The sequence below is a fragment of the Trachinotus anak genome, unplaced genomic scaffold (assembly GCF_046630095.1).
Source record: "Trachinotus anak isolate AG129_WGS33_773 ecotype Australia unplaced genomic scaffold, CSIRO_AGI_Tana_v1 ptg000033l, whole genome shotgun sequence".
Lineage (NCBI taxonomy): Eukaryota > Metazoa > Chordata > Actinopteri > Carangiformes > Carangidae > Trachinotus > Trachinotus anak.
Window position 1 is genome coordinate 1,059,659 of NW_027273884.1, and position 17,490 is coordinate 1,077,148.

The following is a 17,490-nucleotide window of genomic DNA, read 5'->3' on the forward strand; positions in this document are numbered from 1 at the left end:
CACATAGCTCAGCAGTTATTTCTTGCTCATCTCGCGCACAACTGATTATGTTATTGTGACTTAATATTTAATACATCGTCTTGTCGCTGGATTCCCTACTGTGTTTACACTTGTGTTAACATACCTCCTCAATTAATAATGCCTGGTGAGCACAGTGGAGACTTAAAGAAAACAAAACAAACAAACAAACAAACAAAAAAACACACTGCACATGGGTAGCAAGCAATCATGTCATCAAGTTGTATGTAGCCGTATTGAGCAGCAGGGAAAAGTGTTGTGTTTTTCGGATCCAGCTGGCCCTGCATGTGTGTGCATGCATGTGTTCTGGACAGTAAGTGGAAGTATAGTGAAGTAAGTAATAAAAGTTTAAACACAAATGGAACATGAAGACGGCAAAAACTGGAAAAATAAGAGCTGGACTCATCCTCTGTCTGTAAATTTTCCAAGAATGTTAAGGTTAGAGCCTCCTGACAGACATGAGACACCAGCTACTGAGAATTGCTGAACAATGCACTCTCCGCAAGAGCTGATCGCCTTTACACTTGACACATATTTGCTTAAGAAGCAATTTAATGGCTCATTGAGGTGAGGACTAATTCTTTAGGTTACTCACACTAAATGCATTTAAAGTAACAATAACATTTATGGAAAAACAGAGTGGTGCCCAAATTCCAATTTTAAATTCAATTAATTTCTTAATAAGAGAAATTCAAAAAGAGCCCATGACCCACATTGTGTCAACAGAAAACACTTTCCATCACGTGCAATCGTTTGTCACTGCTGAAGCATTAAATTAGTGGACAGCAGGGATTAAAAAACAATGTGAGCAGTTCACCAAATTTAATATCAAAGTCTTTTACGCTAATGTAGTGCCTGGCAGTGCCACTGACTAAAGTGAGAGTGAATCATCAGCATTTCAGGGACAGCCCTGCTGACATGGGAGAGGGTCGTGCTGTAATCAACAGGTGATCGAACATTTGACAGAAGTTAAGAGTTTAATAATTGTCTCAGTTGTTGGTTTTATGCCATCTTAATTACTGCCAAGATGAACGGTGGAGTGCTCCAGACAGAACAAAGCAGCCTGTATGGTGCTTTAGTGCATTAAGATCAAATGTAATGGAGTTGCATGAAAATCTGACTTAATGTTGAAAGCAGGTTACTGTATTCTTTACTTGTTTTTCAGAAATATCATAATCACAAGACCCCACACATTTAGTATAAAAATATAACTTTTTGTAATGACACTATTTCACTCTTCTGCAGGAGGTCAGGTTATATTGACCAAAACTAGAACAAACTTGTACATGCACATATCAGATAATGTATGAATGGAATTAACTCCCTCAAGAAATATTTATACAAATCTTTCGAAAACATAACTTAAATCTTCACCTTTACTCTCTTTAATTATTATAGTTCTGATTATTATAGTGCAGAAAATTTTCTGTCTCTTATGTTGTCTCTAATATATATAATGTGATATCATGTATATATTACAAATATGTAATTCTGTTTTGTTAAGTTAATGTTTATATGAGTGTAGCTGATGTGCATTGTAATGTCATGATAATTAAATAGATTTGACACAATATGGAAACACTTACAGCACAGCTAAATGCAATTCAATACAATAGCTCTGGCATAAATAGCTTTTAATGTTCCGTGTCGAGACCTCACACTTGGTTTTCCACAGAATACACATTGTTGCTGTAATCTACGGCTGTTGATGTCACTTATCTGCCTTCTGGCTCTAAAAACCAAACTAAAGGCACACAAAGCACTGTGGTCTTAATTTCAACATCAAATACTTCATGCTGTCCTTTGAGGTTGGGAAAAGGTGTTGTGAGAGGCTTTGAGAACTCCTTTAATCCAAGCAGCATTCGGGAAATTTTAGGCGCTTTAGTAACAGAAAAAAAAATTGTCATATGTGGAAATACTCACTCGTATTCGCTGCACTTCCAAGAAGACAGCTCTTTGGAAGGACTTCTCCCAGATAGCAAGGTCGGTGGCCAGCTCTACCCTGAAGGTGTGGCTCTGGCCATGGCCGACCAGAATGCTGAAGCACAGGGACTCATTGTCCTGCTGCTCAGGTGAATGCTCCAACCCTAAGTAGAGCCTCGCCTGGAGCCAGCAGTCCTCCGCCATCCACAGCTGTAACACAAAGCCTTCATTATTACATGCTTAGAAAAAAGGCTTTGCTGAAAAGAAATGGTAAATGACTTAATTCTCACTTTAAATGAAAAACGTTTTACATATCTTGGTGTCCGGATCAGAAATATCACCAGATCAAGAGAGCCTTGTTTAGCTTGCTTCCTAAGACACTTTTCTATCAGCTCAGAAAGAATAAAACAGCCAATCTATACTGAGATGAGAACTGCAGTGATCAAACTCTGAACTGCCCTGATGCACATCACAGCACCTTGCTCTTTACATACCTTGTGAACCTTGAAAAGAACCTCATAGAGGTTATATGTTGTTTCAGCTTGTCCCCAGTCAGCGGCACTGATCTGAGAAATAAACATCAAAGAGTGTGAGATGAAGAAGTGGCATATCAAGAAGAAAAGCCAGTTAAAGTAAGGCAGGTAGCTTAGTTGTATGAATGCTTGGATGACTGCCACTGTCAGGGAACAAAATGGATTCATCCTGCTGTACTCAGCACATATACAAAATAAGCACTACGACTACAGTATCCCAGTGGTATAACAAGTACTGAAATACACAGACCGGCAGCACAAATACTACTGTAGTGACACAAAAATCAGGCTGGGCAGGAGAGCAGCTCAAGGGAAAAAAATCTGAAGATCCCCAATCACATATTTATAACATATATATATATTTTAACTTTACAGAGCCAATTTCCAGGTTTTGTTCCAGAAGTAAAAAAAAAAAAAAATCAGTCAAACTTACAATGACATTTGTAATTACACAGTTTTTGAAGAATCTATTGGTGTAACATGATCTTAATAGTCAAGTCATTCACATTTTGTGCAAGTTAGGGATGTTTATGTTCCATGCTTTATGTCCTGATTTATTTGCTTTCAAGTGAATTTCCATCATAGTTTACCTTATTTTGATTTTATCAATACATCATCTCTTCCACCTCAACCAGGTGCCAAAATTTTCTGCTTTTCCACTCAGGTTTTTTAATGTGCAAACCGAAAAAGTCCATAAAGACAGCTGGATTGACTGGACTATGTACAGTATGCCAAGCAGTTAATTTGTGCAGGGATGGTGAGTGTATTAAAAACTGTTTGTTTTTAATTGTTTATTTAAAACTTCTGCTGTCAGCAGCCTTTAATGGACACTGTTACTAGCTCTAGGCCCCTACAGATTTAGCCAGCAGAACAGAAGAGATCTTTTTCAAAGAAGACGATGTCACAGTAGCAAAAGCACAAGCAGAAATAACCAAATTAATGATGGCTGTATTCCATTTACAGTATAAAGGTCCTTGGATTGTGCATGCTGGCTCACTATCATGGTTTACCAGGGTACTTGAATAGAACAGTGACACTGTTAATGTTATTAATAATTACAAAAAGTTGAGCAGCTGAAGCTGGTTCCAGCACTGAAGATGTTTTTGAATAGACAACAGATAACCGCTAATCAGTTTGTAAAATTTTAGGTCAACAATGGCTGATATTATGGATGTCATGAATATGGAAGAAAGCAAGTTGCAATGACTTAAGTACATGTGCTTCAAAGCTGGTAAATTGTAATGGGAGCTGTAGTTCTTTTTAATCCTAACTATTAATATTTATTGATATTAATATGCTAACAAAATTATTTTTGTTTTACTTTGCAAAGATCAGAAAGGTTCAACTCCTAATATAAGTGCTGTAGTAGATACTCATATTGTAGAATACGACTGGAAACATATTTAACATTTTCAGAAAGGACAATGAAAGAAATGCTCAGCAAGAGATAATAATAATAACAATAATAATAATAGTGATAATAAACCTTATTTGTATATCACTTTTCTTGAAGTTACAAAGTGCTTAACAGAAACAAAAGGGGACATCAAAAAACATGAATTAAAAACAAAAGAAAAGCAAAAACATCATGAAACAGAGGTAAGAAATATAAATATAGTCTACATAGTGGGAAAATAAAACACAACAACATATGAAATATTCAGCTTTCCGATAAAAGAATGTTTTAAGAAGAGTCTTAAAAGACACTAATGATGCTGCCTGTCTGATCTCAATACACCAACTGCTGCACAGTTTGGGGGCTTTGACAGCCTGTATCTATGGAGGGATGCTGAGAACACAGCTCAACAACGGTTGCACATGTAATGGCTTAGTCCTTATTAACCACTATGAGCAGCAGTCACTGTTTTCATATGCATATCAACAAGACCAGAGTCTATGGTAACTCTGTAGGAATGTTTGTAAAGTAAAAATCTGAACATAACTCTCTGGCTCGATTTAGCCAGTTGTTAACATCCATTAAGTGATGACACCTCACACAAGCGGCTGATTACACTGTGGTTCACATTGACGTCAACATCAAATACTATCTGAAACCAAATATGACTACAATCTTGACAATAATATGATAGCAACAAGGTTTCACTTATTGGTCTCTGTGGTAGCCAACACAAAGCCTGATGAGGATTATTTGATACTGTTTATCACCAAAACCATGATCGGGTTTTATGTAGGTAGGAGTTTGGTAACTTTATCATTACATAACCCAGTTTTCATATCTAAACCTCCACCCTGACATTCTCTCCACATCTTGTTGGGTCATCAAAACAATTTCCCTCTAATGGAAGCATGGAGTCGATGATGTTCCTTATTTCTTATATTAAACAAATCCTATTAAAAAACAAAGTACTCCTAACAGCTTGTGATGCTAAGACAATAATAATAATAATAATAACAACAACAACAACAACAACAACAACAACAACAATAATAATAATAATAATAATAATAATAATAATAATAATAATAATAATACAAATCTCATCACTGACACTGTTGGTGACACAGTGCAATGTTCATTCATTACAATGAACACACAGACTGTAGTTTATTTTGAATCAATCCCACATAAATTGTCCTGATGATGTACATACTCACTTAATGTGGCGGCAAATGTTTATTAATCCGCAGCTCAAAATAGTCCCCCGACAAACACCACTATCTGCTCCTGTTTATATAATGTTTGCTAAAAACTATAATGCGCAGATGATGATGAATTATTTTTTAAATATGAAAATATTTATTCATGACCTATTTATAAAGATTTATGAATGGTCTTGAAAGGCTGGGGAAGTTACAAAGTTTTGGGAAGTGCATTGTTAGTTTGGGTCTTTTCATAGGATTTGCAGATATTAGAATATCACCAGCTTTATCCTTTATGTATTTGCTGTCTTTGGAAACCTTTGCATGTGGAATAAAGTAATGTGGGTGTTGAAGGGGTGACCACAGCTTACTATAGTAACCATTTTGAAAACAAGGTCTTGAGCAGGGTTGTATATCTGGGTCAGATAACTCATCTTGACTCTTTCACACCACTAGCAGACACGGGTTTTCTCCCTATGTCATTATTTGAGTTATCAGATTGGTGCTTCAAATATCCCTTGGTTAAATGAATGGCTATGGAAACAGTGTGCAACATGCTACACTGTGCACTGAGCACATTTTTTACATGCCATGCACACTAACTGAGACTGACATGGAGCTTCTCAGTAAATTAGTTTCATTAAAGCACATGCATTAATTCTATCCTAATGCAATCCAGGACATACCTTATTCAAACCCTCGACCTCAGGGATATTGGCTACAGCAATATTTCTACAAAAGCCAGAGGGCAGATCTGGCATTTCACAACCCACCAGCTGCATACAGTAATTTCAAAGCCTCACCTATAAATCCATTATGTTTAAAGCAATCTGTAAAAATCATGGTTTACGTCTCTCACTAACACCTCGTCTACATGATTTGTTGGTCCAAATTGATCAACGTAAAAAATAATTTTTATATATGCATTCAGGTAACAGTTAATGTAGGTGTCACCTGCTCCCACACTGCAGTTATTTTCATTTTCTTTTTTTTCTTAAAATGTATTTTTTTGTTCACCTGAACTTCAGACAGACCTTTGACTCTGCATTAGAAAAACCCTTGCATTCTTTGCCTATGGCAAGTTCTGTGTAAAGGAAATATCAGTGACATTTCCTGCAGCATTTAGACAACTTTTGGACCATGTATGGTTCATTAAAGGCCATTCCCTTGCGTTAATGAGTCTCTCTGCAGAGGTTCGATGAGAATGAGGAACATTATATAAGTAAATTACTTCCAGCTGACAACATTACTAATCTTTGTGAACCAGTGACCTTTTAAATGTAACAAGAGTCTGGAAACTTTTGTACAGAACATTGGTAAGTGAGATCCCCAGAGAAAATTCAGACATCACCCACAGTGATAGTTCTCTTGCTGTGGTGATACCCCTAGCAGAACGAAAGAGTGTCCAACCCCACACAGGCCTGTTTGATGGTATCAACAAGCCCAGTTTGAGAGTCTCAGATTAAACAAGGACAGACTCTTGTCCCTGCCATGGAAACAAGCAGCTGGAGTGACCATCTCTAATCTTACACACGACATCAATGCAGAGAGGGAATTGCCAATATGTGCCGTTCAGACAGGCGTGTAATATGCTACAGAAAGGGGGTCTTCTGTGGGGCTGTGGTGGAGACTGGTGCAGACTGGAGTGGACAGACCTTGAGATGAAATGCACTGGTCTCCAGCAGGCACGTAATCCACGGTGACCTACATTACGCATAGATACGCCAGTGGAATAAAGCATCCACATTATCCTGGCCACATGAAGCACTTCATTTCCACCAAATGAAATGAAAGTGTCAGCGGCATGTCAAAGGGCAGGGTTGGCAGAATCCTCAAGAGGGAACTGGTTGAGAAACAGCTAGCCAACCCTCTGAGCACTTTGTCACAATGTTCATGGAGAAAGGCTGTGTCTCATCTTAAAAGCAATAGTTTGCCTATTTGCTTTTCATGCTGAGAGTGAAATAAAAAGATTGACACTGGACGACCCAGTGGCTGAATGGTTGGGGCGCAAATGCTGCTGAGTGGTGAGTCCCCAGTTCGACTCCTGGCCGGCCTGACTTTTTGCTGCATGTCATTCCCCACTCTCTTTGTCCCATTTCCTGTCGCTCTCCACTGTCCTATAAATAAAGGCTTACAAATGCCCCAAAAAATATGATACCACCCTTGTGTCTGTACAGTAAATATGAAGCTACAGACAGCAGCTGCTTTGCTTAGCTTAAAATCAATTAATTTTTAAGTATAAAAACGGCAAGTTGTGGCTTTTATGGAAGGTCATGTGCTGGACTGTTTTTTTGGCTAGGTGGCTTCCTGTCACTGTGCCTGGCTAGCAGTTCCCCCCTGTTTTCAGTCTTAATCCAAAGATTAATGTAAAGATATACTAAAGTTAAGCTAACTGTTGTGAGGTCCTTCATGAGAGGTCCTCAAAATGTAACATTTTATACAACTACACAAAGTGTGATAGGAAACACTTGGGTATTTAAAAAGGCCACAAAGGCCACAAAAACAGGGCTGAAGTTTGTCCTCAGTGTGCAGCTTAGAACATGATTGAAAACCTGTCACAGCTGGTTAAATTTAGAAGAGAAAAACACAAACACCAGCGTCTTCCTGGAAATCTTCTACGCAGAGAAGGTGAGCCACAATAGCTTGTCAAACAGTGTTAACGGGTGATGAAAGCTCTCTCAACCTTACAGACGACAGGCCAAGAGAGACTGAACAACTCATAAATGTGCACACACTCCGCCTTGGCACCACGAATCACAGAGTCCAGAGAGTAACTGCGATTAACCTGCTGAAACTCTTGCCAAATGAAGTAAGAAGATGAAAGAGGCACATTTTGGGCAACAGTGGTTTTTATACTAATGGGAGAACAGAGCATTTGTCATATCGCAAACAAACAGAGCGCAAAGGGATACATCCTGTTCACTGCTCCTGGCAGCCACGGGGACATTTTAAGTTACTAGTAGACCAAATGAATTACGGGGAGTTTTTCTGACAGTGAATATATACATTTGACAAGATTAGAATAATATTGAGGTAATTAATGACTGTCACTATGGCTACTCTGATAATGCTGATGAGCTGCATCCAGTGCCTGTGAAGTCTTTAATTGCATTACTCTGTTAATCAGACTAAACTTGATTTTATTTCATTGTCTCACCAGCACCTTAAACAACACAACCTTACCAACAAAGCAGTTGTTAGAGTGCAAATGGCCACTAAGGGTAGAATTCGTATCAATGGTGAATGGCTACATTTTTACCTTAAGTGTCTCATTTACATTTACACACTTACACACTAATGGCAGCCATACAAGGCGCTGGCCTGACCTCCTGGAGCAGTCTGTGGTTCAGTGTCTTGCCCAAACACACTTAAACATGTGGGCTGGGGATCAAAGCACTAACTGTGATTGGTGAACGACCTGCACTACCTGAGCTGCAGTTTGGCTTTAAATTTCTAACTCCATAATGCACTTTATATGGCAGTCAAAATGTAAGACAATGTTATTTCAGTTTTAGTCTGTGACTGAATGAAGGTGTGCTTAACACTTGTGGAAGAATTGGCAGGTAGCAGGCAGATTTCCAGTTAACCAAACCAAACAAACAATAAGAGTCCTAAAATCCCTAATGTGGATAACCAATACATTAGGGGCCATACATAAAAATGAAAATAACCAATAATCATTAAAATAATCATTTTGTAGTATGTATTAATCTCTTGTTTTGCTGCCGCCTAAAATTGAGCCATAGCAACAACAAATATAAATTCATCAGCAGTTTCTGCAGGCCTGTCTCCTCTTATTCAATTATAACTGAAGCATACAGTATTTTGCAGATGCTGCCAACTTGTTTCAAAACAGAAAACAACAGAAAGCACAGTGGGGGGGCAATCGCAGGTCAGTGAGCGGCAGCAGGAAATCATCACATTTCTTAAACAACACATCAGAACAAATTCCAATGTTGAGCCAAATCAGTGGAAGTAATGAATTATTTGTACCTGACTGTAAGTCATGTGGGCCAGTGTGCTCTGCGTCAGACATGCTTTTGGACAAAACCATTTCAAATGAGCTTAAAATGAAACCATGCTGTTTCTTTTGAAGTGAAAAGTGAACAACACAGGAACAACGATGAAAGACTAATTACCGGAGGACTTCTGAAGATATAAAAATATGGTCCTCTCAGTGCCAGGAACTTGAATGATGCAGTTCGACCAGCAGAGCTGCCCTCGGAGCTTTCACATGCCCAGCCCATGTAAACAATCTGAGAAGATGGAGAGGATGACATGTAAACAATTTCACCATTTGATTGAAAAAAAAAAAAAAAGTGCACTCTCAAAGCAAATGAATTAAACAAGATCTACAGTGATGCAGCTTTTAAATTAAAAAAGACTCCCCTCTGTACAGTAGTACTGCAGTCTGCAGCTGCACTGCAACATTTTACTTTTGCTCTACAGCAAATTGACTTGGGATGTTTCTCTGCTCTCCTTTAAGCAGCATATCTGCACTGTATGTACTGTACTGCTTCATCTGCTACACTCCTTCCACAAAATACCATCTCACTTATGATCTGCTGTTTTGCTTAAAGTGATGAACTGTGTGACACAGTTATGCCTGTGGATGCGTCACTGATGAAGATGTGTGTACTGGCTTGAATAATTGTATTTATTTGGCACATTACCTCATAGATTCAGAGCCCCTACAAGAGCTACACTTGTATGCAGAGGGCAAACATTTCCTGCAGAGAGGGGTTGCCTAAACAGGCATCACCACTAACTAGACATCTGAGGAGACAAATGGAAACCCTCAAACTGTAAGACCATGATATTCTCAAGGATCTGCACTTCAGTGGTCACCAGATAGCGTCTACTAAAGACCTCAACGTCTGTCAATTAACAAAACTGTCATTATCTCCATCAGGACAGGTCATCAAGAGCTGAACCACATTCTATCAGTCCTAGGTCTACAGTGTCACAGAGTATAATACCAAACTAGATGAGTGCTCCACCTTTATACCAACCATACCCTTTCCTAACTCTTACAGTAAAGATGCACACTCACAGACGTGACCTAGTGGTTTAACAGGATATAAAACCCTGACATTTTCACTATCAGTTAAAGGTGCACTTATAACTGTCAGTGCTGTGATGAGATTTGACAAATATCAGTCTGTTTCCAAAGAGATGTGTTGGACTGGTGTGTTGCATCAGGCCTGTGTCAGCATACCTGATCATCTGAGGCGCAGTACTTGTTGATGATCTTTATCTACAGAAGAAATACAAATTAAACAACAATCAGTGACATATATCTAACTACTAAAAACAGGGAAATATATTTTTATTCATAAAGGTACCCTGAGCCCTGAAAACAAATGCGAATGAAAATATGAAGCAGAGCAGATATGACAGTTTTAAGTTTTCTTTTGAATTTCCAGAGGTTGTGTACATTCTGTGTATCCAGTTCATTTAGCTTTGAGTTTTAGATAACTTGTTCAAGTTACTATCATTATTTTTATTTCAGTTTCTTTTTTTTTTCTCCAAAAAAGGGGCTATTTGTAAGTTTTCTCTGCCACTGAACGTAGTTGCTGGGAGGTGGCAATTGTCACTTGGCCCTTTGTTGTGTTGTTGCTATTGGAAAGTGACGAGACTAATTGGTTAGCTTGCTAACTTCAGTAGAAGAAAAGATGTGACAGAGAGGAAGAGTCAACATTGGCGTGTCTCTCTACCACTGAAGACAACTTACAACTAGTCTTCTAGACTGGTAAATAAACAGCTGTTAATGCTAACTTTAGCGATGTAGAAATAGCAAAACTTACAAATACCACCTTAAAATATAATTTATTTGTTTTCTCAAGTAAACAATTGTCTCAAGTAATAAATTGTATTTGATAACATTTCACAACTTAGACCACAGATGTTAAGAGTCATCTATCTACACAGTAGCTGCTGTTAAATTTCCTCACTTACAGCCTAATATTGGACATGCACAAATAATAGCTAAATATATATAGTATATATCACTTTATAAATTTAAAGGCTTAAAGTTAACAGCAAGCTAAAAAAAGCCCGGGAGATAGTTTGCAATATCCTGTCAGATTCCAGCCAGGATGTCCAACATAATAATGTAATGTAGCGTTAGACATCAGGTTGTCCTAGCTAGCTATCAAGCAGAACTCAACAGTGTTGAGGATATCGTAAGGTGCTTTATGATACAGGACCATTAAAGGTTACATAGAATCTGAAAGGAAATATTAAGTTCAATTCTCAATAACCTCTCCTGATGTGTGCCTTGTAGGTGATTTTTTTTGTTCCATCAAAAGTTTATATAAAGGCCTAAAATAGGGGCATGACACACCCACTAAGGAACATCTCTCAAATACTGTTTTGGAATGTACTTTTCCTTTGAAGGAAACATTATCAGAAAAATGCTGCAAACCAATGCTAAACATTTTCATGTTGAATGCATCCCTGGTGTGTCAGCATATCACACTCAGCATGTCAGTTGCTCCTGTTTGTCTCACCCCAGTTACAAACAGAAGGTACACTGTCACTCGAAATCCCTATATTATTATTAGGCACTAACAAGCTGCCCAATTCTTTCTGTTTTAGTGCCTCTAAAAGAACATCAAACAAACAACATCAAATAATCCTCCGCCGAGCCAGATGACACATCCACATGAAAAACACATGAGGGACCCCAAGGGTGTCAGAGTCTATTTAAAGGTTGTAGGTCATTAAAACAAAAGTTCCGCTCTCTCCAAAGCAGGCACACAATTACATCCTGATTGGCCATTTAGCAATCACACCCCACGTCCGTAATTAGGTGATGCAGGCATGAATTAATCACACTTTTTTTTTTTTTAAAAAAGGCAGCTGCGCAATCGACAAGCACGGGCGTACAGTACGTCTGCATCCTCACCAAAAATGCTTCGCATCATCAGTGTGATAATCAAAGTGAAATAGGAGGAAATGAGAGAGAGACAAGTGCACATGCTGAATGTCTACTTAGCAGTCATTAATTAGGTATGAGAGAGCCTCAGAGAGGGAGAGGTGATACTACGACTCAATGAGCGCTTGTCAGGGAAGGTCTATTAAAACCATGCTACACTGTAGTCTGTGTTTGGGGGGAAAAACATAACAAAAATGGGCAAAACATATTCATTACTTGTTACAATGTTTTCTTTATAAAGATGGTGTTATCTTCTAAGTGGATGATAAAAATTTCTCTGGCTGAAATTTTGTGATTCCATAAACCACATAAATTTAATGAGATGATATGAAATACCAGATTCTTAGCATGAAAAATAAAAACTGATAAATCTGACAAAAATCTACTGCATTAGATGATGTCATGCCAAGAAACATACTCAGATGTAAGAGTTCATTCACGTCTTCACATATTTTAAATGATCACAAACACCCCATAATCACTGGTTTTCTTTTCACCTTCAGTTTCAATAAAGACTCACAGAAAGATCCAACCAGAGCCTCGAATGTTTAGAGATGGACTTACGTTCTCCTGCGTCAAGTCATTGATATTTGTAGATATTGCTTGGAGCCAGTCTGTGCTTTCTGCTGCAGTGCAAAATTGAAGAATATTGGTGCTGACTCCATCCACGGCGAAGACTTCAAAACAGTTGGACCTGGAGAAACGCAGAGGTCAAAATTAGAGGAACTGCAGACAACTGAAGGAAAAGTCGGAGCAGTCCGTGATTTCTGCTATACTTAAGCTGTGAGACTTGCTTTATTCATTATATACAGTAGAGCTTCTTTCATGAGCCTGATGGGCTATTGACACCTAATTATAAAAAATTTCTCCACAACAGATGCTCTGGAGAGGCACTTCATGAGTCCTTACATATCTTGTGCAATGCTGGTCGTATTTGTGACAATATTTCTCTAATTACATGTGGTAGGGTTATAAATTTTCTTTTAATTAAATTAAATGCCTCTACAAGATAAAAAGCAGAGCCCAGCTAATGGCCCTAATTAAAAATGAGACATGGACTGAAGTCCTAAGTGTTTCGCAGTGTTTGAGTGCACATGAATATAAGTTGTGGTTGAAATACAATGTTTAAAGGAATAGTTTGATATTTTTGGAAATACAAATTAAAATTAAATAACTGATACCACCCACGCCAGCAGCACGTTAGCTTACTTTAGCATAAACACTGGAATCAGAGGGAAATAGCTAGAGACAACGTACCTCATTTGTTTAATCTGTCCAAGAATCAAAGTGTAAAAAAAAATTCAACCTTTTATAGGGAGTTACGTGCCAATCTATTTCTTGGCTTGCAGCTGTAACTTTGTTTGGAGGGGGCCAGGTTACCTGCTTCCCCTTTTCTTCAGGCGTTATGCTAAGCTAAGCTAACAGGTTGCTAGCTGTACACCTTTATATTTATACCAATCTTCTCATCTAACTTTCCTCCAGAAAGAAAATTTCCCAACATGTCAAACTCCTCCTTTTACAGGAAAACCCATTAACTCGCATTTCAGGAAGTGCCCCAAAAAAATTAGCCAGCGGTGAAATATTTTTAAAAATATTTTGATGAAAATTTGTGTTATAGAAGAAAAAAGGAAAAAAAAAAAAAGAAAACAAAAAACAACAAATAAGTAACACAATTATGGAGAGCCCTCTGCATGATGTCCCCAGCCTGGCTTAGATGTGACAAAATAATACACCTTACACATCAGAATGGAAATTATCCATCAAAAAGCATTTACAGGGAGAAATGAGGATGAAATTTTTTTAACAGCACAAAGTTATTTTCTATTTTGCATCTTTTGGTAACATCATCCTCTTAGAGTGCCTTGAGGTTAAACACACTGCTTTACTAACACAATTACATTTTTCTGTTGATGGGGTGTTGATGTGGTCATGAAAGAGAGATCGCACTCATCAGCAAAATGTGATACTTTCTGACATTTAATTTCACCGCAGTCTCACGCTGCTGACACGTTTATCCTCAGAGACAGTTGTCACGAAACATGGAAGCAGTTTTGTGTGATGGTTAAGCAGTTTCCACATTGTAAAGGCTTGAACAAAAACGTTGCATGAGAAGCGTTGAGATGTTGTGGAGCTACGTGAGTTGAAGCCTGATAACCACAGAGAAACAATAGAAAGGTGTTGGATGCACAGTATGAAGAGAGAAATCTTCTAAGACAGCTCCTAAGCCAAAGAGTTCTCCCTAACTCATACACACAGCAGTTCCTCGAGGTTAGATGTTACAAAGTCAGCATTCCTAACAAATCCTCTGGTGAGCATGACTTCTGCTATAAGCTTGTTAAAATCTTATGTTCCGCTGCCTGTGTACTGACCCAGTGACTCTCCAGTGGTGATTTTCACTGGACTTAAATGTTTTTTTTGTTTTTCAAACAAGGGTGCAAACTCTTTGTCTCAGTGTGCCTGACTCCAATTAGCTTCATTCTATGATTTGGACAAATGCTTTGTCTTGCAAACCTAGTTACAGCTAAATATTTAAAAAGTGAGTAACTGATGGTACAGAGTCTACAGTATATCGGTTAGATGCCTTTCAATTTATGCAGAACCTTTGAGACTGTGCAGTAATGGGGGAAATGCAAGAAGGGATGAAAGTGCAATGAATGAAGAGCTCCAAACCAAGAGATTAATCAAAGGAACGGACAGCTGGCGGATCAATGTCAGGAGAACACAACCCTGTCAGGAGGAGCTGCTAAAACCCGTCCACCTCCACTGAGCAGGACAGAAATCCTCACAGACAGATCGGATCTAGGGAGCGTGATTCTTTCATACATCTGCTACATTCCCAACGGCACAAATTATTGTGCCTTGCCTGCTGACTAGGCAGTAATAAATCCACTGAGACAAAGCAGAGCCATGGCACCCAGTCAACATGCAGGATGATACATGAAGAATATATGGTGGGGGGAGAGTGTTTCTGAGAGGACTCCAGCTGTTAGTTATGATACAAATGGCAACAAGGAGGAAAGTGTCCACCAATTAGTGAGTGAAACAGGCTGGATTTGAGGCATTTCGTTTCCAGCCTAATTAATGAAAGAAATATATTTGCGTTTGATTTTCTCCCAAGAAATGCATAGATGTAAGTTCCACTTTGAATCTGTCACACTGATCAAACCAGCAACATACAGCTGAAATAAAAACATGAGACTAGATCAAGTGTAATATTATTCCTGTCATGAGAATTATATTCCTTAAGATTTCATGAAATCAAACCCTATTTCTGATACTACTTGTGCTGAGTATTTTTTCTGCAACAGCCATTCAATGTATACTGAAAAAATACTGAAACGCAACACTTTTGTTTTTTCTCCAATTTTTCTCCTTACACCATATCAGAGCTCTATTAAGTCTCTGAGAATGTTTCACATCTCAACAAGGCTTTTATTGTGAAGCAGTTACAGGAAAACCAGGAAAAGAGGAAAATTTGTTTGGCTGTACTGTAAACAGATACACCACTTGCTTCTTTTGCATTCCTGACAAATTAGCTGCTTATGATGAGTTTGTCCAAGTCTGAAAGTTATTTTGCTTTGGGCTTTTCATGTCTTAATTAGATATTGACAGTTGAGATAGACAGGAAATGCAGGGAGAGAGTAGGGGAGTAACACGCCCAGAGTCGAACCAAGGACTTGCTGAGCCTATGGGGTAGGCACCCTACCCATTCGGCTATCAGCTCACCCCTAGACTAAAGTCGTAAAGACTTTTAGTGATTTATATACAACTGATAGCTAACACTGTATGCAAAGGACTGCTCGCTTTCTAATAAGAAACCAACCAGTAACACAGAGTGTGACAGACAAAGCCCTGTTAATTTGCAAGGTTCCTTCCCTTTTAAATATATCTGTTTTGACAGCTTCAACAAAAGGCTAAGAATACCTCAGTAGCTGCTCTGGCACCTTAGTTTATTGAATAAAATCTGTACAAAGGAAAGAAACAAGGCCTGCTCTCTGCTTCTTCACTGTCAGCTATCCACCTGGCCTTGGTTTCAGACTCCATTTTTTAACACAAGAATAATTCCCCAGTTTCCCTCAAGGAGTGGATTTCAATTGGGTAATTGACAGAAAAACTTTGAGAAAATATTTCTGTCACACCAACTGGGAGTATATGTACTAGCAAGGAACATTCCAGATACTACAACAACACAAGTCCACATCAACATTAGACGAGAACATGAGAGTCAACAACACCTTCTCTTCAACACTAATGGGAACTCTTCCTGCTGAAACAAGGAGTGAAGGCACTGGCCAACCTCAACACCTTTAACAGGGAATGGATTTATAGGTGGTGTGCTTCCTGTTTGTCAGTACCCCAGTGACTAATATGTTCAGAAAGTTTTTTGAATGATTTAATCTTCTGACATTCCAGAAATCAATAAACAAAAAAGAAAAATACAGACACACAAAGCTTCTCTGGCCTATCCAAACCCCAGCCCCATATCAGCTACTGTGGCTGCTACTGTGAAAAAACTTAAATGAAAATTATTTTCAAATACTGACTGCAGTTGATGATGTGAAGTATAATCACTGTTGTCCTTCATAATGCTTATTGGAAATAGTTGGCACCACAGTTTAAAGATTCCCTCCAGACATGTTTAAAGCTAAATATAAAAATACCATAGTTGTAATAATTTGTTGTGTTGCGTAGGGATTTTTACAAAAAGGTTTCTGCACACAGTTATACTTGACCATGATTTTCTCCAAACTAGCTGTAGTGTCACAAAATCATGCTTGAAGCGTGAGCACAGAGAAACTTTCCCTCCTTCAGCAGATGACTGTGAAAACAGCCTTTGAGTTTCAAACTCTACACACATTCTGCACAGTCAAGCTCAAACATCACAGCGAAGAAACAACAAAGAAAACACATTTTTCAGTTTTCCAGGGGGACTTTAAGTTGAGGTCTAGGTAACAGATTCTAACAGGAGCACAAGATGTTCTGACTTTCTTTGAGGTTTCTTATGAACCAATTTGAGATAAACTATTTGATAATATTAGCACATTTAATTGTGTATACCATTCTGATATCAATTTTGGATAAACAATCTAAATCCGTTATCAAAGATCTTGCGTATGGTCGGAGATCTTTCTTGAATTCTACTGACTAACATCACTGATGTTTAAGTATAACCACTGGTTACGTTTCAGCAGCCTTGAAAAGAACAATCGAAACAAAGGTAAGCAGCAGTCTCAGGTTCCAACCCTTCCCCAACACCTCGTATCCTCAGTATAGGATCCATGAAACACTTTAAATGTGAAAATGCTTTATTCAGTGTTTTTACCGATTATAATCACAAGGTGTGTTTGATATGGAGAGGAGGAGGAGACCTCTGTAGATAATTTGGCTCCCTGTAAAAACCTCCTTCAGGATTGTCACTGAAGGAATCCAAACCAGGAGAAGCTGATGCCAATGGTGGGGAAGACAACAACTGCC

At 38.4% G+C, this 17,490-nt stretch overlaps 1 protein-coding gene across 5 annotated transcripts in view; it reads right to left on the reverse strand.

Annotated features, from left to right (window-relative positions):
* The window catches only part of sntg2 (syntrophin, gamma 2), a 94,153-nt gene that overhangs the window by 19,331 nt on the left and 57,332 nt on the right, over positions 1-17,490 (reverse strand). For 4 of the 5 annotated variants that reach the window (XM_071471218.1, XM_071471215.1, XM_071471219.1 and 1 more), the window contains 5 exons: positions 12,580-12,709; positions 10,294-10,332; positions 9,215-9,331; positions 2,436-2,507; positions 1,942-2,151 (listed from right to left, as the gene is read on the reverse strand). In XM_071471218.1, the coding sequence (XP_071327319.1) occupies positions 1,942-2,151; positions 2,436-2,507; positions 9,215-9,331; positions 10,294-10,332; positions 12,580-12,709 (568 nt within the window). The remainder of the gene's footprint in view (positions 1-1,941; positions 2,152-2,435; positions 2,508-9,214; positions 9,332-10,293; positions 10,333-12,579; positions 12,710-17,490) is intronic. The other variant, XM_071471220.1, reaches the window with a different exon arrangement.